Source organism: Charadrius vociferus, unplaced genomic scaffold (assembly GCF_000708025.1).
Source record: "Charadrius vociferus isolate BGI_N301 unplaced genomic scaffold, ASM70802v2 scaffold32, whole genome shotgun sequence".
Taxonomy (NCBI): Eukaryota; Metazoa; Chordata; class Aves; order Charadriiformes; family Charadriidae; genus Charadrius; species Charadrius vociferus.
The window spans coordinates 984,691-1,010,280 of NW_009647856.1; the positions used below are offsets into that span (position 1 = coordinate 984,691).

At 38.1% G+C, this 25,590-nt stretch overlaps 1 protein-coding gene across 1 annotated transcript in view; it reads right to left on the reverse strand.

Moving 5' to 3' along the window:
- The window catches only part of MAGI2 (membrane associated guanylate kinase, WW and PDZ domain containing 2), a 536,664-nt gene that overhangs the window by 288,569 nt on the left and 222,505 nt on the right, over positions 1–25,590 (reverse strand). The window contains exon 3 of the mRNA XM_009883000.1: positions 22,945–23,064. Within this exon, the coding sequence (XP_009881302.1) occupies positions 22,945–23,064 (120 nt within the window). The remainder of the gene's footprint in view (positions 1–22,944; positions 23,065–25,590) is intronic.

Here is a 25,590-nt window from a genome sequence, read left to right on the forward strand (position 1 = left end):
TAAATAAATACCCTGAGTAATTGGGTAAAATTCCCAATCTACTTCATCCACACTGTTTACAGCTTACTCCTTTCTCTGGATTTGTTTCCCAAATAATATTGTAAACTTTAATTTGAATACAAACTTTAAACAGCAATCAACAGAAAATCTTCTAACTCACCTTGGCGCTACTAAGATTTTTGCCACAAGCATTTTCAATCATCTTAAGTGCTGGTCATTTTTAACCTAAAGCAACTGGATTAAAAAGTTGGGATAAATCTTCAGAAATTATATCATTACTTTAGTTAATGCTGAGATAATTGATAACGAAACTGCATAACACTAGAGACGTGACTCCCAATACAGGATCCTGAGTTTTGACAGGGTCCTGTAATAATAAAAAAAACTGAGGATATGAACGTATACGAGAAAATTTCTACTGGAATTTATGAGCCCCCATTAAGTGTTTGCTGTAGACAGTAAAGACTTTCTCCTAAGCACTTGTGGAAAGTTTTTTCCCCCCGCTATACTAATAGTCCATACTCATGTGAAGTAAAAAACCCAAACAATATGTTTATAAAGATGAGTCTTTCTTCTCATTTTACAGTTTCTCAGATTTACTCATTCTTACTACTTGAGTTACCCAGCCTAGGTGTGGGTAACTAGCTTATGGATGAGTTCATTTCAAGGATTATTAAAATTCTGAGCTACAATTAGTATTTTGATTTGAACAGAGAGGTCATGTGTTCTGGGTTATAACGAGAATAATAATATGCAAAGTCCTAAAAGGAGGACAATCACGAACCAGAACATTTATGGAAATAATGAGACAAATATTCACATTGATTGTTGATGTGTCTGCTGAGATTCAAATACCCAGAACAAAGAATAAACTGTAAGAAAATAAGTAAAATGAAAATAAAAGTAGTGTACTAGGGTGAAGAGTATTTCAATTCCCAAAGGAATAACCACTGAAATAGAAGCCATGCTATTTACTGTATTTTCATTTCTTAATTTAATTCAAACCCACAGACTAAATAGCACGCATTAAGATAATTTTTGATAACTATCAGTGAAAATATAATTTTAACTGATAATGGAACACAAATCAGCACCTTCTGATTTACGCTTTTCCAGGTTCATTAACTGACCTGGATAAGTACATCATAACTTAACATTTGGATAGCTTAGTGATTTTGTAAGTGACTTTAAGATGGGAAAATAAAAACTATAATATCCAACCCCCAAACATCTAAATCCATCTCATCAGTAATTTTCATGTTTAACTACTTTCTCAGCCTTATGATAGCCATCTCCTACTGACAATAACATGCTTCTAGTCATGTATTTTTCACATTGCTAGATGCAGACTGCATTCAGGTTTATTTCTCAAAACTGTAAGTTATTTTATAGGCTACAAATTGTACATTTGTAGCATCATTATATGTTCAGCAAATATGTACTCCATCATCCAATTTCTAAACACTTGCTCCATTTCTTGTTGGAATGAGAGTGTTAAGTGTAGGGCATTGTGAAAACATAAGTATTGATTTTGAACTAATTATTTAAACATGTATATAGTAAATTTAAATTATCTTATGATTCTTTTAACATTTTTATAGAATGTATCAGCTAAATGATATGTGACAACTTTGCCCCAGTAATAAGATGCCTAGAAAAAGACACTTTCCACAAATGACTAGCTGCTCCGGTATGAGACACACTTGGAAGACGCCTTATAGTGGCGATGTAATTGCACCTTATGAGTCAAATGTAAAACTATGGATATGAATCTGCTGAATGAGAGTCCTGTGAATCACCTGAGAAACAAAAACCAGTTGCCCACGCAGTTGTCCAGTTGTGTTCACTAACACAAATTAATTTTCTTTGCAGACTTATAAAATGCATTATTTTAAAAATAGGCCTTTGGTTCTTGAACTAAGTTTTATATAATTAGTTAATTAGCCAGAATGTGAACCACTTTATTGGATTAAGAAATAGTGACTATGAAATCATGAAAGGCAATACACAAATTTTTCTCGCTTTAGATGTTGATGATAAAATATTAAAGAACTATTATTCCTAATTATCCAAAACATAGTAGATGCTCCTATACCCTCCTCAGAAGAGGCAGAGGAACATCACCTGGATGTCTTAGTTTTTTCCTTAATTGTGAAATGACTGAGGACTAATCAGAATTTTTGCCACAGTAACTTGATTGGGAGTGTGAAAAAATATTCCTCACAGCCGCCTCAATTAGCACAACTACATTAGCAAAAGCTCCAGACTGGACATATTTATACTAGCAAAGAACGCCTTTTGTTGGGATAGTTTATCTTATTCAAGGAACCAGTGGGAGTTCTGTCCTTATAAAACCTCTTTTGCTAACATAAACTACATCTTCTCAAGAATGTTTTGCTGATTTGAATATATCAGCAAGTATGTTTTAGTGTAAGAACTCTTTAATTCAATAAACAATTAATACAATTCAAGACATAATGCTTTTATTATCTAAAATAATTAAAATTAACTTTTATAGTAATTAAGATTAATGATAGCAAAATATTACCTCCTATTTAACCAAAGTTTTAACCAAAATCCTGACATTTTTAAAAGTATTGTATGCATCTCAGAATTCAGTGTTCCTTCAGATACATTATTTTTTTAATCTTGTCTCCTTTATAAGATGGCTTTTCTAATATTGAAGGCTCTCTCTAGACCGTTTTGGAACCTTCCAGCTTCTGTCTATACATCCTCCCTGCTGTATCTTTCCTTTCTTTACTCCCTTGTTTGTCTTTAGTTCTGCTGTTGTCATTTTAGCTATTAAAAAAATTATGTTGTTTTTTTGGGGAAAAAAGAAGCATCTTTTTCTACTAAGGCCTGGAACCTAAATGAATTGTCTTGGATAGCAGGAGACAAAGTGCTCAGATATAGTTCCCTTTTCACACATATGTTGGAAATCTCATTTTATTGCTGTGTTTCAGAAGCAATAGTACCTCAGCCTCATTGATGTCTATTTTACTGAACTTATTGCTATCTTAGCTCACTGCTATTGCAATCCTTGCTCTCCAATTATAGGTGAAAGATAGTCATTTTCAGTTAGTTACTCAGGGTTCATGTGGGACCGTTCAGGAACGTATCTGTTGTGTAAAAATATATCTTAAACGCAGATCTTCAGAAAAGCTCATAATTTACCTAGAGGAAAAGATATCATTGCAAAGTATACCACATCAGTACCAGGACAGATAGAAAATTGCAGAGTCTAGAAAGCACAAATAATAACAAAAGCCAGAGGAAATATATGTCCTATTAAAAAGTATGAAATAATAAATCAACTGGTGAAAACTGGAATATTTGGTGAAGGCAACGATGATGAGCTATTGATTCCATTTATTAAAAAATGGCTTCCATGAAAACAAAACCGTTAACTTTTGAGAAATAAGTTCTTTGGAGACTTAGGATATTTAGTCCTTATGGTTCTTCATAAGGCACCTTTGAAACCTGTTAGCTGAAAGGAGGTTGGGGAAGCTTAAAATCACAAAGGGGTACTTTGTACCAGCAAGCATCACTTCTGAGGAACTAATAAAGTAAACGGATAAGGAAGCTGCTCCAGAAATGACTTATATTTGCTGCAATGAAAACAAGAACAAGAATGCGTCAAAGAAGGAGCCACGCTTTAGTGAAGGTGTGCAGGAAAAATACAGCATCAGCAAAGGGCGAAATGAAGCAATTCTAGCCAAGAGAAAGGAAGGACATATGCTGTACTTTATTTGACTTGCAAATACAATATATCAGGGGGAAATTGCTGGCATAAAGCAAAGTTATTAATAAGTAATGATAGCTGGTATCCAAGCCCCACTGGAGGTACAAGGAGGGCCCAGTGCGGAGTCTGAAGCTCCCAGCCTGCCTCTGGGCAGGGAGTCCCTTCTCCGGCTGTTTCGGAGGGGAAGACAGGGCTCTTGCTGCGAGACCCCATTCCTCTGAGCAGCAGACCGGGGTGAAGAGGCTGGGGATACCCGGGCACTGTTAACCCCACCTTCCTCTGTGCCACAGAACATGAGGCTTTTCTAAATTCTAATGTGAAATAAAGCACAGATGGCATAGCTTTCTGTGTGTTTGTTTTCTGAAAAAAAAAAAAAAAACAACCAAAACCAACCAATCCAAACCCTAAAAAACTTGCTGCTTTAATAAAAGTAGTCCAGATTAACTTTTTTCGCACCTTGTATTATCTACCTAATTTCCAGTCATCCTACATAAATTTGCAGTACCTCAAAGTTTTGTTTTCTTTCAGAGTAAACATCCTGCAATTTCCTATCACTCCCAAAGGATATTTAATTTTAATACAGCCTTACTGCCTCTAATTTAATCTGCAAAGACTCATTTTTTTCAGTCTTTCCATTTACTTTTTCAGCCTGGTTCCTCTTCTCCCTTCCTGTGATGCTTTGTGATGAGGTCCCAGGTTACATACGGCAAATCCATCTGTATGCGAGTGAGAAGAGTGTTAAAGCAGTGAAGCTGGAGGAGAAAAGACAGTGAGCACTGACTGGAAGAGCTGCAATGAAGTGACATGTTGATAATTTACACCTCAGGTCCAGAATTCAGAGCATCTTAGTGCATAAAGCAAGTGGGGAAAAAAAAAAGTCTATCAGAGAAGAATAACATCAGAATACATGCACTGATTCTAGGAATTATTAGAAAGTATTTAGGCATAGTTTAGTAATAGTTAGACTGAACAAACGACAAGTCAGAACGCAGGGTGGGAGAAGTCAAGGAGGAATATGATCATTACCTCTTTTAGGAGGGTCAAACCCAGATTAAGAAGAAAAATGATTTAAGATGGCCTCAGTGGATACAAATAGGAACACTGGACTGATGCTGTGCAAAAGGGAATCTCTAGCCAAGTATCAGGAAGCATTTTCTCACCGTTAGGATGTTAGATTACAGAGCTGTCTCCCAAGGGAGGTGGTGCAAGGAGCTTCACTATGAGAGTCATTTAAAATTAGACTGGAACAAAGCACCTGCATATACCACAGGCAACATAGCTTCCTTGGCAGGCAGACAACCTCAATGACCTGACAAGTCTTAACCAGCTCTCCTTTCAGTCATTCCATTTAATTTTAGTCTGTTCCTATTAAGGAAAATGAGAAAAAATAGCATTCTGTGAAGCACTCGTATTCATTTCCTCAAGTGACTGATTACAAATGAAAAATACATAAATTATCATAAATATTCAGACATCAGATAGGTAAAACTAATGATTAACTGAACTATTCTCTGGTTTGTGTTATTATTTAGGAAGTTGTTTTAAAGCTTTCCCCCTCTCCCACTACTGAAGTGCAGAATTTTCCTTGCCAGAAGGTGAACCAGCCAGGGGTAATCAAATACATAAACAAGATTTAGTTATACCTGGAATGATTATGGTTAGAGAGTTTATTTTTGGACTCCTACTGCTTGAAATATCTAACTTTGCAGACACTCCTTGAGCAATGTAAAGTAAAAATGGTAGCAGCAGAAAGGAAGACAGTGCTGGTAGAAACCATTCATGTTTGAGCAGCAAGGCATCCTACATTTGCTCCTCTGAGTTTTTCAGCAGGTATTCCGGAAGACTGAATACCTCATTTGCTTTTTCTTTAATTCCAGCCTTCATGAGCTCAGCAGAGAAAGAAGACTTAGCATGCAGTTTTGGGGAAGTTTACAGGAAAAGAACACAGAGAACGATAATTTATCCTTAATCCACTTCTGTTATTGAGATTCACTCTCTTTACTATTCTTTACATTATTTTTTTCTATGACTCAAAAGAAATTAACATCTGTAATTATATGTTGCAGAATGTGGGGGCAAAAAGGTAGAATGGCAAAGAAGAGTTCAGTGTTCTCAAAACAGGGATAACAGGTAACCTTCATTGCAGAAAACCAGTACGTGACCTCTTGGACTAGTAGTGAGGATATTTAATGCATTTATCAAATCATATGTTTGAAGAATAGCAAATAAAATATTAATATTTTGGAAAGAGGGAAAAATATCCAATATCCATTATTCTGACCTCAAAACTATGCGGGTCTTCAAAACACACTTCGGAGAAGAGACAAAGTAGCCTGATCTCTCTTCAGTTTGTGAGTTTTACTTGGACTCTTGTATAAGAGACTAAAATAACATGGTTCATCCAGCTTAGCAGAACAAGGATGAGGCAGAAGACAAAGATGCTACATTTGAAAGGGGTGATGTAAGAGTGAAATGAAAAATGAATTGGTACATAAACATCATTTTTAATGCCATTTCAGACCTTGTAGCCTCCAGAAACTGTTCCAGAAAAGTGCAAATCTTACAGGTCATGTGTAGTATCTTCCAGTCCCACATGGGAATTATGTTGGATATCATTCACACACAAGGGTATCTCAAAAATGCAAAGGAAAATTAAGCTCAGGCCCTTGATTTGCTACTAAAACACAGAGTCATATAAAGGAAATCCATTACTGACATAACGGTGAATGGCACGGGCTTATAAGGAACAATGGCCAGAAATTAGAGATTGTTTTCTATGTAGCAGTGATGTTCTAGAGCAGTATTTCCATATTAAATAAGGACAAGATATTCTGTGATTGTGAGATAAATCTTGATAAGTTTACAACAGTAGAAGGCTGGAATCCATTTCTTAGCAAGAACCTAATGATGCAGAACGAGGGAGGAGGCTTTTGTGGCCAAAGCATGTAACCAGAGCATACAATGGGTGCCAACAGGATGGCTGAACTGAGAACTTTAAACTAGGAATTACAGGAGAGGTACAGATTCCTCAACAAGCAAGTAAGCAAGTTGTAAACAGGGTGGGCAAAATGAAAGCCAGGGGAGATGGGAATAGAAGGGACATAGCAATCAACAAAACAATGCTGAAGTAGAATCACTTTAAGCATAGGTGTATAAAGAAAGAAGTGTCTATGGAACAGTCTTGTGGAGAAAGCTCTTGAGACTGTTGTGGTGAATGAGCATGGCTGGGTGCCTCTCTGAAATACTTTGATGCTAATGGACACAGCACAGGCAACCAACAGGAGGAATTAGAAATCTATGTGCAGTTACAGTCATTGAGCTAACGGAGACATGATGGGATAACTCACACAACTCAATTTCTGCAATGGTTGGATATAACCTCTTTGGAAAGACAGGCTGGGAAGGCGAGGGGAGCATGTTGACCTTTTTGTGAGACTGCAGCTGGAACGCCTGGAGCTCTGCCTATGGACAATGTAATGGTGCCTTGGGTTATCAGTCCACCTCACTGTTCACTTATCTAATCCATATTTTGTCAGCATTGTCGGAAACGGTGTCAAAAGTCTCACTAAAGCCCAGGTAGAAAACACCCACTGCCCTCTCCTCATTCACAGAGCTAGTCACTAGATGATATGAAGAGGCCCCCTCCAACCTAAATGATTCTGTGAATCTGTGATCTTGAGGATGACAGTGTCCTAGTGCGTGCCAGACAAGAAGAGTAGACAGACTGTGGCAATCTGTCTGTCAGATAACAGACAGCTACTGTGATGTCAAAGTGATTGGCACTGAGTAATAGCAGGTTAACTGATATGAGTAAACCAGGAACCTGACCCCTACCTATCAGATTTCTTTTGCAATCCTAGCAAATTTTAGAGCTGACTTCATCTGAATTCATGCTAATCAGAGCTACCAATGAAAATGGTAGCTCGTGTCTGTATCTGTAACCAGTAGACTAAAACATGGATGCATTTCACCATCCTCTGTTTGAAGAGGCCCTCAGCCCTGGAGTACAGTCCCTGTTCTGCTAAGGACCTCTTCTGGTATCTTAAAGAGGTCTTTATCTGTATAAGAGTATTCACCTCATCTACTTAACTCCTGCAGCCTGTGCCCTGTAATTTAGTGCACCAAAAGTTAAGAACTGAAATTCTCAATATAGAGAGAACTGAATGTCCCTGGGGGGGGGATTAAGAGCATTAAGTTAACTACTTAACGTTACATAGTGTGAATAACCTCTCAATCATCACATGCTGTTTTTCCTGGTGAATTCCTGACTCGTTCACACAATGAAAATGTACAGAATGGAAAAGTTCAGTGAGAAAGATGGGCATTCAATATTTATTTTTATCTGAATGTTTGTGCCTTCATAACACGCCGTGTAAACTTTTGCAGTTGATGAAGTAGAGGTGCTGTGGAGAATTTTTTTATTCCCTAATCAAAAAACACAAATAAAGCATTGAAAGTAGCTGGTTTGTTTTACCTTCTTTTGCCTTGATGACTTATGTGGAATGGCACTTCTGAAAGTAAATGGTGTCTCACAAACCAATGTATTACTGAGCACCCTCAGAATAAGGAGTGGAAAGAATGAGATAAAGCAGCAAAGGAAAGTAATTATTCTGTAAATTGCAGTTCAGCTGCACTATAAAGACCACTATAAAAATATATCACTACACTTTCCCCAACACTTTTTTACAAATAAAGATTTTACTGACAAGCTGAAAAGTTATGCAGTGCTGAAAACAGCGGAAACTGCAACCTGTAGTTAAAACAATTCTGTAAGAACAATGCATTTCTAAGGGGAAAAACCTGTCTCAAAAAAATTACTGTCTATGTAAAGCAGGTTTCTTTCTGAATCTCGCTTATCTAATTGGGATGCCACGCTTCAATAAAAGGGTCTCTTGAGTTCATACTAGCTGTCATCATTGGAAGACACAATATAAAAATTAGGATCTGTACAAGCCATGTGCCATTAAGGTAAACACTCCAAACACACACTCTATATACATAAGATGAGGAACAGATGAAACATTCAAAAACCAGAATGCTTTTCCTAAGACATCATGCTTTAATCTTATGCCTGGAGTGACTTTCTTTTTTCCCCCATGTGACTTTCCCTGACAAAATCACCAGTACCAAGAGTCAAAACCAGTTTAGGATGCAGAAAATTACTCACAAGAAATAAAAAAGAAAAAAGCATACAGAATTTAGATAGAGACTGCTTAAAGCCCAGAAGGTCACCGATGCAGGCTCTGATCCAGCTGATTCAACCTAAGCCTCAACATAGAAGATAGCGCCAACTTTTCACTTCACAGCCCCTAAAAAAATCTTTCTCCTTCCTTCTCTAAGCTGGCACTAAAGAGTGAGGCAAGACGGTTACTAAGCCATAGTCAGCTCAGCCTCCTCGTGACACAAAGCACCTCCTGTTGACTATGTTCCTATCAGAGGTTTCTGCCTTACCCTTAAGTACAATCCCAGTAAGGAAAAGGCAACAGCCCCATCCCTCCTATGGATGGCAAAACATCTTTGCTTTACCCTAATCAACCAAGTGTACTCTCTTCATCTCTAGGTTCTTCCGTTAACTAGAAGAACCCACCCTGACACTGCCAGTAACTCCTCAAACGTGGGGGCTGCAATGAGGTAGCAAAGCCTGGGGACCGATACTGCAAAGGCACTGTCAGGTAAGGTTATGAAGGAATTCATTAAATAGTGTTATAGGGGGAATTCCTTCATTTCCATCACTTTGATTTGCTTCCTTTCTCTTTCCAGCTAAATTTCACCACTGAGCATATAATCATGCACCTCTTCAGACCATCTGTCCCCTTTCATATTTTTTATGGCTGAATCAGTCGGAGTTTTAATTTGAATTTTCATTGATCGAGAGATTTTTATCCTGTCTCGGACAGAGAAGCAGAGGTTTTCCAAAGGTAATAACAATTTCAGTAGCCTACAGGAGATTTTATTTCTATTTCTTTTATCTGCAGCGTTTTTATGCTCAGCAGACCAGTATCCAAATACAGCTGGGAAAATATGACAATGAAACGTGTGGTAGGAATTACCAGCACAACTACTTGCAACCAAAATCTCCACAGGGAGGTTAGACAGAATTTTTCTGAGCAGACACTCAATTATGAGGTTATAAGAGCCAGTGGCTTTTGGTTAGGTCTAACTCATAAAGCAAACTTCTGTCTGACGTATCCCAAGTGTCAGCTTGGTGAGGAGGATACTGCTTCCCTTGGCACACTCTTTGTCCATCTGTAGCAAGTGAAGATCCTGGTGGTCCAGGATCTTCTCCACAGCCTGTATCCTCTGCTGTGGGGTCTCTGACAGACCTTGTACGCACCGGGCAAGGAAGGAGAAAATACTTGCACCTTCCCCCTTGCCTCTCTATAAAAGCCTTTCAAAACCTTATCATAGAAAACTGTTAATGGGATATTTTGTGATAGTAAGCAGCATGTGCAGCCTACTGTAAATAAAAAAGGTAGACTAGTTTGCTTTAGAATAACCCTTTTGGGGTTATTATGAACCAGACTGAATATAATTCTCTTTAATAGAATGTGTTAAAAATGCTGATGACAATATTGTTCCATACCAGAAGCTGTGCTTTAAATTTTTTTAGGTGGGAATTAACTCTTCCAGTGAAGCTTTAAGCTGTGAAATCATTCAGCTTCTCCATATACGTATACAAATATGGTTAAACTAATATAACATATTTCTTGTTAAATGGGCAAGAAGGCAGCTGAGAGCTACACCATTCCTAGATCTTCCCAGTGATGGGACCTTCTACCTCCTGAGAGTGAGAGGACACTGCTCTCCCAGTCGTAAGAGCCATTTAATCATCACTGTATTTGCCTATCTTTTAAACATGCTTCTGTTTGCCATTCTTGGATAACTCACCAGCACCCTTTTACTCATCACAGCACCCACCTCTTCTCCCTCACTCACTTATTTCCTATATTGTCTCCACCTTCCCACCTGCATAAGTCCTCACTCAACTCAGCATTTGCTTTCACCTTTCCTCTTCTTGCTAGCACTAGCTCTTACAAAATCTCTTTGTATCTCCTTGTTGTTGAGGTTGGAAGGGACCTCCAGAGATCATCTCATCCAACTCCCTGTTCACGCAGGGTCATCTGGACCAGGTTGCCCAGGACCATGTTCGGACTGCTTCCGAGTATCTCCAAGGATGGAGACTTGACAACCTCTCTGGGCAACCTATGCCAGTGCTTGGTCACCCTCAGAGTAAAAAAGTGTTTTCTGATATGAAGAAGGAACCTGCACTTCTGTTTGTGCCCATTGCCTCTTCAATACCTCTCTTTAGCCTTTTCAGACCTCTTTCATACATCTCTGTACGCGTTCCTATATACAGTTGTGACAGCAATCAAATCGCTGGTCCGTGGACACCCACAGCTTGACATTCTGCTACAGTTGTCTCTTTTTTTCTTATGCTTCCCTTACTGGCTGCTTTCATGTATTGTCCTTCATCTCATGCTGCAAGTGTAAATTCCCGAGGGAAAGGGCTCTCTGGTTTTTTTTCTGCTTCTGCAGCACTTAGCCAATGACTCCTGGTCTATGCCTGGGGCTCCCTGACACCATGTAGATAGAAATAGCAACAAGAAATAAGGTCAGTTTGGTTCTTTGCTTTAAAGCTCCTATAAACTCTATGTTTATTAGGGGAGAACATTCATATGCACAGAACACAAGGGAAGAAAAATTGTATCATTCCCCTACAATCCACCTCAATGTTTGTGGAAGATCCTGCAAATGTGTCTATCTGTGGACAGAAAGGGTATTTGATTCCCTAACACCAATTTGAAAGTTCATTATTCTTATCAGGCACATAACTATACAACTCAGAAGGAATTAAACCTTTTTATTTTTATTTTTTTTTTATCGTAGATTTTTCTCCTGGAGTCCAAAATTCAGTGATGGAGTATGCAACATAATTTGGGGGTGAACTAAGATCAAAGCAATATTTTTGTCTTTGCATTCCTCTGATCTTCAGCAGCTTTGAGGAAGCTCTAAACTAGGTCAGATATCAACATGCTGTGGTCATGGCTAAGTTGCATCCTGTCTCTTCCTGGTGATGACTGAGGGAGCTTAGGCACAGCTAAATGAGTCTGGAAGGATGAATCTAAATCCTGAAAAGCCACTCAGTTTGCAGATGCTGTGGTACCTCTCCTGCACCACTTTCAGTGCTGGTGCACTGAGTATACTACATTTGTATTATGATGACATAGGTTTCTTCTGCCTCAGTAGGATCTTTTAAGGCTTATTCTATATTCCTGGCTTCCTTTTTTTTTTTTTTTTTTTCTCCTGTATGCGTAGCATAAAATAACTGTAGATGTAGGTCATCAACTGGGCTATTATACTTCATTCTCTACCAGCACATTTGACCTCGATTTCTGATTGTATCTCCACAAGAAATACAAGGGGACCCTTCCATTGGCTAAAAAACCCTATGGATCTATTTATTCTTTCATTTATGCAAGGTAAAACACAGAGTAATTATATTTGAAAACAGCATAAACCCAATATATGGTTTATACTAGAAAGGTTTTGTTTGTTTGGTTTTTTGTTTTTAATATCTTTGGGTTTTTTTGTTTTGTTTTGTTTTTAATCAAAAACTGCCTTGCTTTGAAACGCAAACACTTCTTTAAGTGCTTCGGTTTTGTTGGTCTTTTATCTTGTTTTAATTAGCTCACTTGGGAAGTAATGTAACACTGTTGCAGAAAAAGCTGTATCAGTAGCTGAATCCTTCTTTTCAATTAACCATACAAACCCAGGCCCTCTTCCCACACTTACACTGCACTATTCCACACTTTGCACAACCAACTTCTCTCAATGTCCTTCATTATTTTAAGGTCATCTTGAGAGGAAACAGCCCATTCCCTTGTTTTGTGCTGGCAGGCAGCAAGATGCGCACTTTTGTTCACCGGTCCGGAGTCCACCATAGCAGCCATGACCAGGGTTGCACGCAGTACTGCAAAGTCCTAGAATACCTCCCTACTGAAACAGAGTAATCAAAGTGAGATTTCAAAAAACTGCAACTCCTCCCAAGGCCATAAAAAGGAATTTTTTTATGTCTTGCTGCAAAGCAATATCTGCTGAAAGAACAGAAATACAGAAACTAGAATCCAGTCCTTGCTAGTAGAGAAGCATTTTCCTGGTTTTATGGAACATTGTGCAAACAAGGGAAGACTCTAAGAGTCAGTTTTGCTCCCAGAGAACTCCTCACTACATGTGTGTCAGGGAGGCAGAAGCACGGACAGGCCACCAAGGAGAAATAGAGAAATGCTTCCTGGATACTTCGGGCAGAATTAGGAAGGCCAAAGATCAGCTAGAGTTGGAATTGCTGAAGGACATCAAGGTCAACAGGAAAGGTTTCTACAGCCACAGCAGCAACAAAATGAAGACTGGAGAGAATGTGGGCCTGCTGCCCAATGTGGTAGGTGACCAAGTGATGGAGAACATGGAAAAGGATAACTTGGTGAAGGACTCAGTGTATTCACTCCTTCAGCGTTAACAGGCAAAGTCTGCTGCTCACTCCCAGGACTTTCAGGTCTTTGGTTCGTAGCAAAGCCTGGCAGAGGCAGGCACTACCTGTGGTACAGAAGGATCAAATTAGGTACTAATTAGGTCAGCTGGACATATGCAAGTCCATAGGACTGGATAGGATGCATCTGAAGGTGCTGGGAAGCTGGCTTGATGTTATTTTGGGACCATTCTCAATCATGTTTGAAAAGCTGTGGTGATTAAGGGAGTAAAGTCTAAAGAAGGCAGTTTTTAAAACGATCTTCAAAAAAGGCAAGAAAGATTTAGGGAACATACTCAGGAAAAAAGAATCCTTTGATTCATAGGACGATGTTAATAGGAAGGTATTACGGAAGCTTCAATATATCTTGTTTTATGGAAAATAAAACTGCTTCAATATTTTTGGAACATTCTGAGGTTGACAAAATGGAAAGACTTGTAGCAATAGGGATTTTCTCTACATGTTTTAGGAAGAAACTCCCAAACACTTTTTGGACTGCAGTTTATGGTATTTAGCAGAATACTATTTCCTACAGGAAGGTGATCGTTTCTCATCAAAGCTGAATAATGAGGTATATCACAAATACAAATGTGTAGTGTCCAATAGGATATAAAATCCAGAGGAACTTCATAAAGTCATAATAACATGATAATTGAATGTAAACTGGATATGATATAACAAACATTGTGTCTTTCTGGTAATGTACTAAAAAATTGAGATCTATGTAACTGAGCAATGTAGCTAAACATTTCTCCAGAGCAATGACACGTCATTATGATTCGCAATTTGAAATGCTAAATTCTTTAACATCTTTGACAGTGTTTTTCTAATACAGTCTTCATTTAAACTAAAAAGCACAATACATACTGCAGTCGAAGTTCACTTAGAAACATATCTGAAATGCGCATGTTAACTGGTTGTGATCTGTTTTACAAGAAAATCCCACATTCAAAATCTAATGTGTCACATAGACAGCATTACTAAATACTACTACTGAAGTAGACAATACTTTACTACAGCCTTTAGTCCCTCTACTAGTGTAGGAATATTTCTACTAATAACTATTTTTAAAATTCCTAAGAGATGAAACTTGGATCACCACTCCTGGAGGTTATTCTAACATTTAAATCACATCAGTATGAGAAAATTTGTTCCCAATATTAAAACTAAATGTTCATATTTTCCAGATTCATCACATTAGCCCTGGTTACGTATTTGCCCAACTTTGAATTATCTTTATTCATCCATTGGGTTCACACATTTTAAATTATCTGAGCTTCTCAATCATTACTCAACAAAGCACTATTTGATGAGTTCTCTAAATTTATTCCCTACAGTTTTCCTGGTAATTTGCATTACTTTTGTCTGGACAATTCAGTTTGTTAATACCTTTCTGGTCGTGACTGTGCAGAATTGTAAAGAATAAGGCAGGTCTTGGTCTGAGCTGACCCATGGTCAACAGAGCTCAGAAAAAAAACATAAAGGCAAAGGTCTTTTCTTGATTTCTCTGCAGCCAAGATCTTCTTGGTGCTGATCTAGTTTTGATATAAAATAAAGTACACTGACAGTTGTTTCAGTGATCCTGTTTGAGCAGAAAGGGTTTGTGGAGCACACAGACCCATAGAATATATGCTCTGTGGCACCTAGTCCTGCTCTACATCCTGGTAACACACATGAGCAAAGAAGTGTTGTGCACCTGGGGAACATACTTCCATCTGATTTCCTTTGGAAAATTACCAGCTGATGTAATTTAAAGCAACCCAGAGCTGACAATAATTTACTGCATGTGGTAGCCACAGAATCTTGACAGAACACAAATTAGATTAATTGAATGTCCATGCACACTTCTGCTGCGCTATGCAGCACTAGCCAGCAGAATTATGGATTTGACCAAGCCCTATGTGACAGTGGATAGTCTCGAACCTTGTGCCTGACACTACTGGCTAAAAGAAGTACTGCACATTGACTCATGGGAGAGCACCAGCCAGCACCCTGGGATGGTCAGCAATGCTGTTCTGGTGACCTAACACCCTCTATTTAGGCAGCAGAGCTGTCTGGCGGGCCGGGCAGGGAGTTTAGTCTAGCAGCTGACTGTGTCACAGCTCACTCAAGTGTATCCCAATCACGGCCCACTCAGCCCATGCACAGATCAAGTCTAGCCATGGTCATCCTTGGTACAACCATCTACTGGATGAGTGATGTAAGGAAAAAGATGCTCCTGGAGACAGAGACAATTGCAATAGCTGTCGGTTTTCTTTCAGCTGAATGCTGTTAGAAGCCTTGGGGAAGCCAGTGATCTCTTTGATTTATCTGGAAGTGCACAGGATGAGCATCTTTGCATCAAGATGCTCTCTGTTTAAAGGCACAATGGTCCAACTCTTCTAATTTCATGCATATATAGTCACACAAGCTTCTGTTTCCTGGATGCCTGTGGAAGTGGGTTTGACTTATACTAACACATGGCCCAGGTGCCACTTTTTCATAGAATAATAGAATCATACAATCATTTAGGTTGGAAAAGACCCTTAAGATCATCAAGTCCAAGCATGAACCAAACACTGCCAAGTCCACCACTAAAGCATGTCCCTAAGTGCCACATCTGCACATCTTTTAAATACCTCCAGGGATGGTGACTCAACCACTGCCGTGGGCAGCCTGTTCCAATGCTTGATAACTCTATCGGTGAAGAAATTTTCCTATTATCCAATCTAAACCTTCCCTGGCAGAACATGAGGCCATTTCCTCTTGCCCTATCACCTGTTACTTGGGAGAAGAGACCGACCCCCACCTCACTACAACCTCCTTTCAGTTAGTTGTAGAGACCAATCATGCTATATTGTGATGAATATCTGGATGTCATTTTTCTTACTGCTTGCATTCTTGCAGTAGGCCAAAACTGACCATAACTTCAATATTTCTGAAGAAACAGTATTTGCCTAAGGGCATGGCCTGCAGCCTTAGGTATCTGTAAGCTTTCCCCAGCCAGCAGCTTGGTTGCAGTGTCACCAGTCTGCTATGGAGGAATATGACCTGCTATGGGACCCACGTGAGGGAGGGAACCCCCTAACCATAATACTTGTTGGAGAAAAAGAAGAAGAGGCCAAGCTGCAGGAGTGAGAGGACTGCAGCAGGACTTCAGACTACTACCCTCACCTGACAGCCCAGCAGCAGAAGGCGAGCAGCATCACTCACAAAACAGTTGTTGTTCTGATGCCACCAGTGTTCCTGTCTCTGGATGCTAGCTAAGGCAGAGGCCTGATTTCCTAAGATAGAAGCAATCACACACCAGGAATACCACTTATTAAAACAGTGAGCATTTATACAGCCTCCAATTCAGAACAGAGAGGAAGGATACACTCTGTCGTACTAATCCTACATTTCAGAAAGTTTAAAAGGCATTGTAGAAGTTATGAAAGTCACCTGTTATATTGCAATAGTATAATTTTATAAAACAGCTGTTTTTCATACAAAAAGGAAATAATATTTATTCAGTTTTGATTCCTTCCTCATTACTTCTCCGAGAAAATGACAAAATACTTAAATAAACTTTAATAAAGGAGTAAATGCGATGTTTTATGCCTTAAAATGCGTTAACAAATGTAGACAGGATATATCTGTCTGCAAATGTAGACATGTTGATATATCCACTGGTGTTACGTTTTTGAGCTTCTGAGCATTTACATTTTTGAGGGCCATATTTCCCATTTTATTTTTTAAGCAAAAAAAATCATTAGTTCTTTGCATTTCATATTTAATGATGAGATTCAACTCCCTCCTCTGCCCCAAGGGTAAGGAAGGAAACACAACAAAGCCCAGAAGATCTTGCTAATATAGAATAGGTACAAGAACTCAATCAGATTATGAAGTCCTTGACTGTATTTAGGATTTATTCTCCTATTTTTTTTCCCTAAATGTTGATATATCCTCATTTATGTGTTCTCTGAATATGGTGGTGAGAAGTAGACATCATATTAATATGGGATCTACCACTTGAAGAGGTACTGTGATCTTTACTATAAAGTATCTAATTTCATTTGTCTATGCCTTTGAAAATACTTTCTGCTGTTAAAAGACATGGCTTTTGAAGGACTACTTCTATTTTTATCTGTACACATCTACACTCATGACTCTTTTGTTTCCCATTTTAAATCAGAATATTTCATTAACTACTGTGTTTAGGTCTTAGGAAGGCTGTATTTTATTACCTTTATTTTATTTCCTCTGTATCCCTCTGCTGTAGAATGCTCAGGATGTCCTGCTCATAAGGCAACACTGTATACAGTAAATGGGTGGAATTTTGAATTCCTTACAATTTTTTACATGGAAGAATGGAATCAAAACTACTGGAATCAAACACTACCTCTTTATAAAACCATTGTCACCACAATGCAGTCATTAAAAACTCCATTGCCTATGTGGAGCAGTTTTTAACTCATATTTTAAGTTTACAGATAGCAAAATGAAATTTTAATTGAAAATATATTAGCTGAGCAGAAGGGCTTAGATGGTTTAGAAGGTTTTATGTTAAATCTGGCTTGAGAGATGGAATGAAAGCCTATGAAAAACTTAATGTCTTCTTGGGTATGAGGACTCTCTGCAGGAGAATGGAAACAGAGCGCCTCCCAGTGTTGTTAATGTGCTGGTGTGTGGGAAAAGCCACCAGCGAGACCTCAGCTTCAACCCATGTTCACTTTCTCATGGGAGCTCATCATAATGGTGACACAACGGCAAACATGTAAGCTGATCTGTTAAAACTGTTCCTAAAACAACTGTAGGCTTTGTGTCCTCAAATAAACAAGTAACACAGAACACTAAATTTTTACCCATGGGATGTATTCAACCTTTTTTAAAAAGACTTAATAATTAGGGTGTTCTGGAATAATAAGGAAATTCCAGCTAACATTCAGCATTCTTCTAAATAATACTTCATCAGTTAAAAAAAAAAAAAAAAAAAGGGTGAAATTCTGTCTCAACTTAAGCCAGCTGGAATTTTACCATGGACTTCAGTGGGGCCAAGGGAAGTCCATGATCACGGAAGCCATTAAGTAGCTTCAGTGAGATTTGAAGAGTGAATGCACTTGAGATAACTCCAAACAATCAAACAAATGATAAAAAGTGGACTTTTGACAAAATTAACGGCACAATAATGAAAATGATTTCTTTTCATACGATAAAATTAAAGACTACTCTTACATTAATAGTAAATAAGATGTGTTTTATAAAACAACTGTTATGGAGCTCTTCTGAAGCAAACAAAAAATTGACAGAAAAAAAGTGAGTTCTACTCAGTACATTATTCATAGGTAGACTGGTTGAATTCATTTGTTTTCTTAATTTTGCCACATCTTTAACAGTTATGAACAACCTTTTCTATGTCTGCATCTCTTATAGAGTGCCACACTGCTAAAATCCTTCTTGCTTTTGTGTATTTGAAATGCATTTATATCCTTACAGATTATCAACAAACACATTTCTTTTTCTTACAGTATTTATACACTGAACAATTCTTGTTATTTCTGGTACTGCTACTGCATATGTTACTTTTAAAAAGCAATTCTACCCATAGCATGCATTACTCTTACACTCTTACATTATTAATACTCCATAATGATGTCCTACCGTAAACTTCAATCTTGTGCCTTAACATATCTGGGTTTTGGAAATAATACTGAAGCTGTTACATTTCTGTTTATGAGCACTGTCATTCTTAACAAATCTACATTTCAAGTACATTTTCAGTCTACTGATACACTGCACTGGCTAAGAAATTTTGCTGATCTACTCAGGAGATGGGAACAGCCTTTGAAGTCAGTGATCCATGAAGTCTCCATACAAGTTTTGACATATCAGAGAGATGACAGTATACTGAGCCAACCTTCCTATCGGAAAAGTCGTAAAAGACAGCACAGACATACACACACAGTTTGCCTGTTCATCACAGCTTTGTTATTCTGCATTTTATAGATTTGCACATATTGTGCCAATTCAAAGACCATCTATGAACTTCATTCCAGAAACTGGAAAAGGAATGTGAACTATTTTGCTGGGGCACGTCCTCCTGTGCTACATGAGTCTGCGTAACAGAGGCAGGTGGCTTTCACCCTGCGCAGGAACGCTTCCTCCTCTGGTACACAACTATGGTTATTTTACCTGACCAATATCTGTGTTGGAAACAAGTTTTATCTGCAATGAAGTTATCAAGTTATCACTCTGCGCCAAATCAGAATTCCCTTAATCAATACAGTAAATTGGAATTCTGTTAAAAAGAAAAAAAACAACAAACCTTTAGGATTTGGCTGCACTATTATACAAAGACGTCCAAATAAATGAGTTTGGTGTGCTTCAGGCAAACACTCCCTGCCCCAAATAGCAACACGTTGGTGGAATTCACTGAAATTTTATTACAAATTCAGAACTCAATGACAATGTCCCTGAAGTTAATGTGATTTGGACTGTTAATCTGAGTGCAAGTGGAAGTGAGTCTTGGATTCTTCTTTCTCTCATTCTGCATTGAATAATGTCACCTAAAATGCCATGGAACTTTAGCACAGGTAAGCTGCAAAATGTGCAGCAACTGTTTAAGTACCATTATGTGTGTTTTAAGTAATTCATATCTATAAAGATGGCTTGGTCTTTCCAGCAATTGCACAAAAATGCATAAATAGAAAAGATCAAAATAGTAATGGATTTGGTCCTACTGAAACTAAGTATTTTCATATTTGCAAAAATGGTAAAAAAAATAGATTTGCAGAGCTTTTATCATGAACATACTGTTGCTTTTCTAGAGCACTTTGGAATACTACAATCATTCACAGTTGTCACAAAAGTGGCAAAGAAAGGCGTATTCAAAGCCTGAGTAGTAAGGAGGTCACAGAGCATCCTATTTTTAATTCTGAAGCTTCTATAACTTAAAAATCTATTTTAAAACTCAAAAAATAATGTGTACTTCAGAAAACTATAGAACTATATAACTATACTTTTCTAAGAATATATACTGGTTTCACTTTTAGATTATATCCTGTCCAGGTTGGAATCGCAATTATTATTTGCTTGCACCACAACAAAGCTTTCTGATTGTTTTCACTGGTTTTCTCATCTCTATGAGAAAATATCTCCCCTCCCAACACTACTGAATACTATAATGAATAATACAAAAATTCACTGTCAGCTAAGTCTCCACTTGGCCTCCTGCTCCTTTGGTTTACCTCGATGTTTCTGATTCTCTTTGGAATTCATACAGTAGAAGGTAAATTGGCTGAATCAACCCTTTCTAGTCAAGAAGTGGTGAAAACCAACACAGAGCCTGTCATTTTATCTCCACTAAATGGGAAAACCCTTCTTTAAAAGATTTTCCTGGTAGAGACAAACTGGTACATACTGGCCATGGTTAGACAATCAGCATAGACTGACACAGCTAAACTATAGAAACTTAATTAAATACAGAATGATTTTTTCAAGACAAAAAAAAAATACATAAAGAAATCTGCAAACCAATCTATTAACGTTTAGAATCATTAAAAAAAAGACTGATTTGTTTCAGAGGCCTGAGAACCAGTGTTGATAAGCAGAGAAAATTCATCTTCATGCATGCGCACATAAGTTGCTAGATCTATGGAAGGATTCAAAAATCATCTTCTTTTAGCAGGGGAATTGAAAATTTCTTTGCTCTGGTTGGTATAATTGTCACCAGTAAACTTAATCTCTGCAGACTTAATGTGCTCAGGAGCACATATGATGGAATGATTAGCAAAATCCTTCCCCGAGGAAGGTACTACAGTCACGAGGAATTAATCACGAAAGGGGGAGTGTAACTTTGTAAGGTCATGTCCAAAAGTCTTTGTCTGGGAACAGTCTCTGTAAACCAGGTATATTTTCTAACGTGTTACCTATTATTTGCCATAATACATAGACAGATAATATATTATTTGTCAGAATGCGCACCTGGTTGGGAAGACTGGGAATCAAAGACAGGATTTATGCAGAAATTGGTCTCTTGAATTTATTTTATTTTGCGTTTAGTTTCTGACTTCCTGGCTTCAGTGAACTTGTCATCTGTGATCAGTGAATGATGTGACAGACATTGCATAGTTACAACTTTGGACCTCTCTTGAGCTAGGTCCTCAGCCAGTTTCAGGAGTTATGCAGACTTCCCCAACCAATATTTCACCTTGCTGTCCCCTCAGCTCTGGTAGCTGGTATTAAAAGACACCTCTCAGTATCCCTCGAGGGACAGAAGAGCACTGTGAATTAATTTAACCTAGCAGTTCAATCTCTACAAACTTGCTGCAAACTAATGAAATTACATGGTCAAGCAATGACATACTTGAGCTACACTTAAGCTCCTTTAATGTTAGTTTCAAACCCCTACGGTAACAAAAAGATACTTCAAGAAAGGCTTGTTATTTAATGAATCTCTGATAAATGTAAAATTGTAGTGTTGTACTTATATTAATCTTTAGGTAACTTCTACCGTTAGGTGCCAGACAGTGGGGGAAAAGTAGAAAAGGAAAAGACAATATATTTTCCTTTATTTGACCTTCTCTAATCGAAACCTTTCCTACAAGTCCTGTATTGATATAACTATTTATGAAAATTTATTTACTTTCCAATGGGTACCTTGTGCTGATTAGGTGAGAAAGGATTACCTTCTTTCCTGCTATTTATAACACAGCTAATGATTTTCTTTGGGGTGAATAGCTTCTTATTTATCTTCAGATGCTTTCCTTGGCAGGAACAAAGTCAGGACAAAAAGGTCTTCGTTGCTTCTTTTGCTACAAGGTAAAAATATGGGGCTGCTTCCTGTAAATGGTTCTACTCATCCAGGTATTTTCATATGTATGGGTCTTATTTCTCATATAAAGGGTGTTCATGGTCATTTTGGAGATTAAAGTAAAAAGACCTATCCATTACTCAGTTATCTTAAATACTAGTGAATTTCTAAAAAGCGTCTGGTTTAAAATAGTGTAGCATTATTTCGGTTTTATTAAAAAGCCCTGCTATGTAACTGCCCTTCCATTTGTGGTAGTTTTACTTTCAGGATAGCTGTGTTTTGAAAGAAGGTTGAAATCAGATGAATCATAAGTTCTCCTGGGAAGCACTGTTCTGCAATAAGCTGTTGGCTCTTTGCCCCATATACAGACATTTTCTAATACAGTCATTAGGACTATTCCCATCCCTCTGTCATATTACAAAATTAATGAGTTCTTTTCAATAACTTTACAAAGCCCATGAGACATGACATAGCAAATCCTTCCTGTTTTACTTAAATAGTGAGGTTTTCACCTCTGATACAGATCACACATGCAGAGGAAAAGTGTCTGCCTTACAACTGATTTCTGTTGTAGAGTTTGTTTGTCCTATGTTAGAAAAGCGGCTGTTTCTTGAAATTTTGTAGAAAACTTCTCAAGTATTTGGCATAAAGAACTAGCATTTCTTTACTGCAAGTGCAATGTATTTCCCTGTTTCTCTTAGCCAGTATAATATACTGAAATTACAATGAACCCATCTGCATTTAGCTTCTATATATGAAAATATTTTCATAATCGCCATATGGCTCTTCACAAATTTCTGATAACTGAAGCAATGACACATGTAATGGGATGTCCCAGTGCAAATCCATCAAATTAGAAAAAAGCATAATGGAAACATGCGACAGATTTAGCAGCAAAAGTGTGCTTACCTTCATACGTTCCACTTTCCAAGAGAGCACCACTTTTCTCCAATTCCATAAAATCTTCAACAGTGATGAAAATATAGTCCACGCCAGGGACTTCCCCCTCCTTATGTGGCCTTGTGGTGCCTAGTAATAAGACAAAAGACACACTGTCTAAACTAAATGTAGGATGATCTTTTGCAAGTTTTGGAAAATTTACAAAGTAAACTGTCTATACAACACATTATATAGCACATCCTCCTTGTGAGGTTGTCTTTCAAAACCTTATAGCTACATTTGTTGAAGCTGACAGAGTTATATGAGATGCATGTTTAAGATCGAGCCAGATGCTCTTTGGATCCGTATTATTTATTCTTACTAATGAAAATGTATCATACTGCAACTCTTTTTGTGTTACTAGAAAGACCCTCAGTAATACCAGGCATTCAGAGGTAACACAAGTATTAGATGTATATTTTCTATGGCTTCAAACAAAGTCTTGTCTACAATTAATCTGCTCCATGATCTTTTAAACATTTATTTAGTACACAAAATAATAAACCTGTACGTAAATCTGTAAGGGTTGTTGACATTACTTGTTTCAATGCCATAAGTGGACTTGATAAATGGTTAGTCTTAAAGGACTGAGTGATTCAATTCACCTGCTAACCATGCTGCCAAACTGTGAAGGTGCTTATATTTAGTTATTGCCTCTATTGTCATCTCTGGATGACAGAACTCCATAAATGCCGACAGACGATATTTCATACTTGCTGAGAGGGGACTCGGCTTAGCTAGCAGAAGTTGTCATGTTATCAGGGAAGCATGTGAATTTGACCTAATTTCCTAATGGTCCAGTTTATTGTGGTCAGGCTATCCCTACTTTGACTGAAACCACTAAATAAGTCTCAAAACTCCATTTAGAAATGGGAGAGTTTTAGGTCCTCCTCAGTCTCAGAGTGTTTGAAACATCTTAATAAATCAATTCTTTATCAATACTATAGTGATTCCATCAGTTGCAGGGTTTGGTTTCAAGACTGTTGACACTGGGAAGTGGCTAGAAACCAGATCTTCGCCTTCCTGGACAAAAGTTAAACGTTATGATACTCTGCAAAAGACACTGTCTCTTTCTCAGTTTTTAATCCACCACCTTAAACACTGTATCGTGACTCTCATATATGCAGCAGTGATTCAGACATCTCCTCAGGTCAGCTAACATAAAATCTACTTCATCTACATTTTTGTCTGTAATTCAGACATCTGCATCTAAACCTCTTGAATGATTTTGTGTGAGACTCATTGTAAGATTAAGAAAACTAAGTGTAATTATCTACATTCCCACCACGTGTAAAATTATTACAGTCAACAGAGATATCATCAATGGTGGAAGCAAGAGAGCTATTCAACTGCCGACCTGCTAAGCACTCAATTCAGGTGGGCATACATAGGTCTCTGTGTGATGCCTCAGATACCCACATGAAGCTAGCACATGTGCAAAGGACAAAACATCCCTTGTGTTGCACCAAGTGCGCAAAATTATCCTTTGCACTGCCCAAAATGTAGCTGTCTTAATCTCATACTGAATCCCACTCTGTAGCTAGAGTCTAATGGAGACTCTCATGCAATGAAGAGCACATTGGAAGTGTAAGGTTCTCTCAGTGATAATGACAGGACTCCCATGCTCTCCGTGATTCCTACTGGCCAGTGCTCAGCTTTGCCAAAGCACTGGATGGTCTTCAGAGTTGTCCAAACTCCTTGCTGTCAGAGGAGATATTGAGACATAATGGTGCCTTAGTTGGGTTACCTGGACTGCTTGTCATAGACACTTTTCTCTCCTCACAGGCAGCCTGAATGTCTACGGTAAAGACCGAATGAACCGGAGAAGCTTATATTTCAGTACTAGCACCAAAGAATATGTTTTGATAAACCTATAAGGTTCTTTCGCTCATTTCTCTGATTCCAGTTCCTTTTTCATCTCAACATTTAAAACTCATCTTATTTAGCTGTTTATTTTTTGGAATTTCATATTTGGAGAAATGGATTCATTAGGATTGTGTTTCAGGGATGGTATCGTTAAAGGATTCAGACACTTGGAGTGTCCATAAATATGTTGAATTTACTCCCCATGGAATATCTGACCCCTGGGGATGCAGCAGCATCCTCAAAGATCTACAGACCTTTGCGAGAATTGTGCAGAAGCACAGGGATTCTGGCAAGCTCCCGAGCTCCTGGGAGCTCTGCTAACAGCACAGGCATCAGACGTTTGATCTGCATGCTCTCTCCCGAGGAATTTTTCACTCCCAAAGTCTATTGAGAGGAACCATATCTTCCTCGTAAGATGCAAGAGACAGGCAAGCTTTGGCAAAACAAGGCTATGTTGTTCCTAGGAACAGCATGGGGAAGAAGCTGACAGATTAGATGAGTACCTCTAACTTACTGTTCCTTCAATAATTTTTTAGGTAGCCAAACTAGGATTGCCAGAAGTTTATCAAACAGACAAAAATACAAGTCACATAAACATGGAGGAAAGCCCTACTTTGAGTAAATTTGGACCAGGTGACCTACTGGTCTCCCTCTCAACCTAAATTTTCAATGATTCTATGATATTAAGTGCTAATACATTGCAGTTTATTTTAAACATATAGATATTCCACAGTCATATTTAGCAAGGGT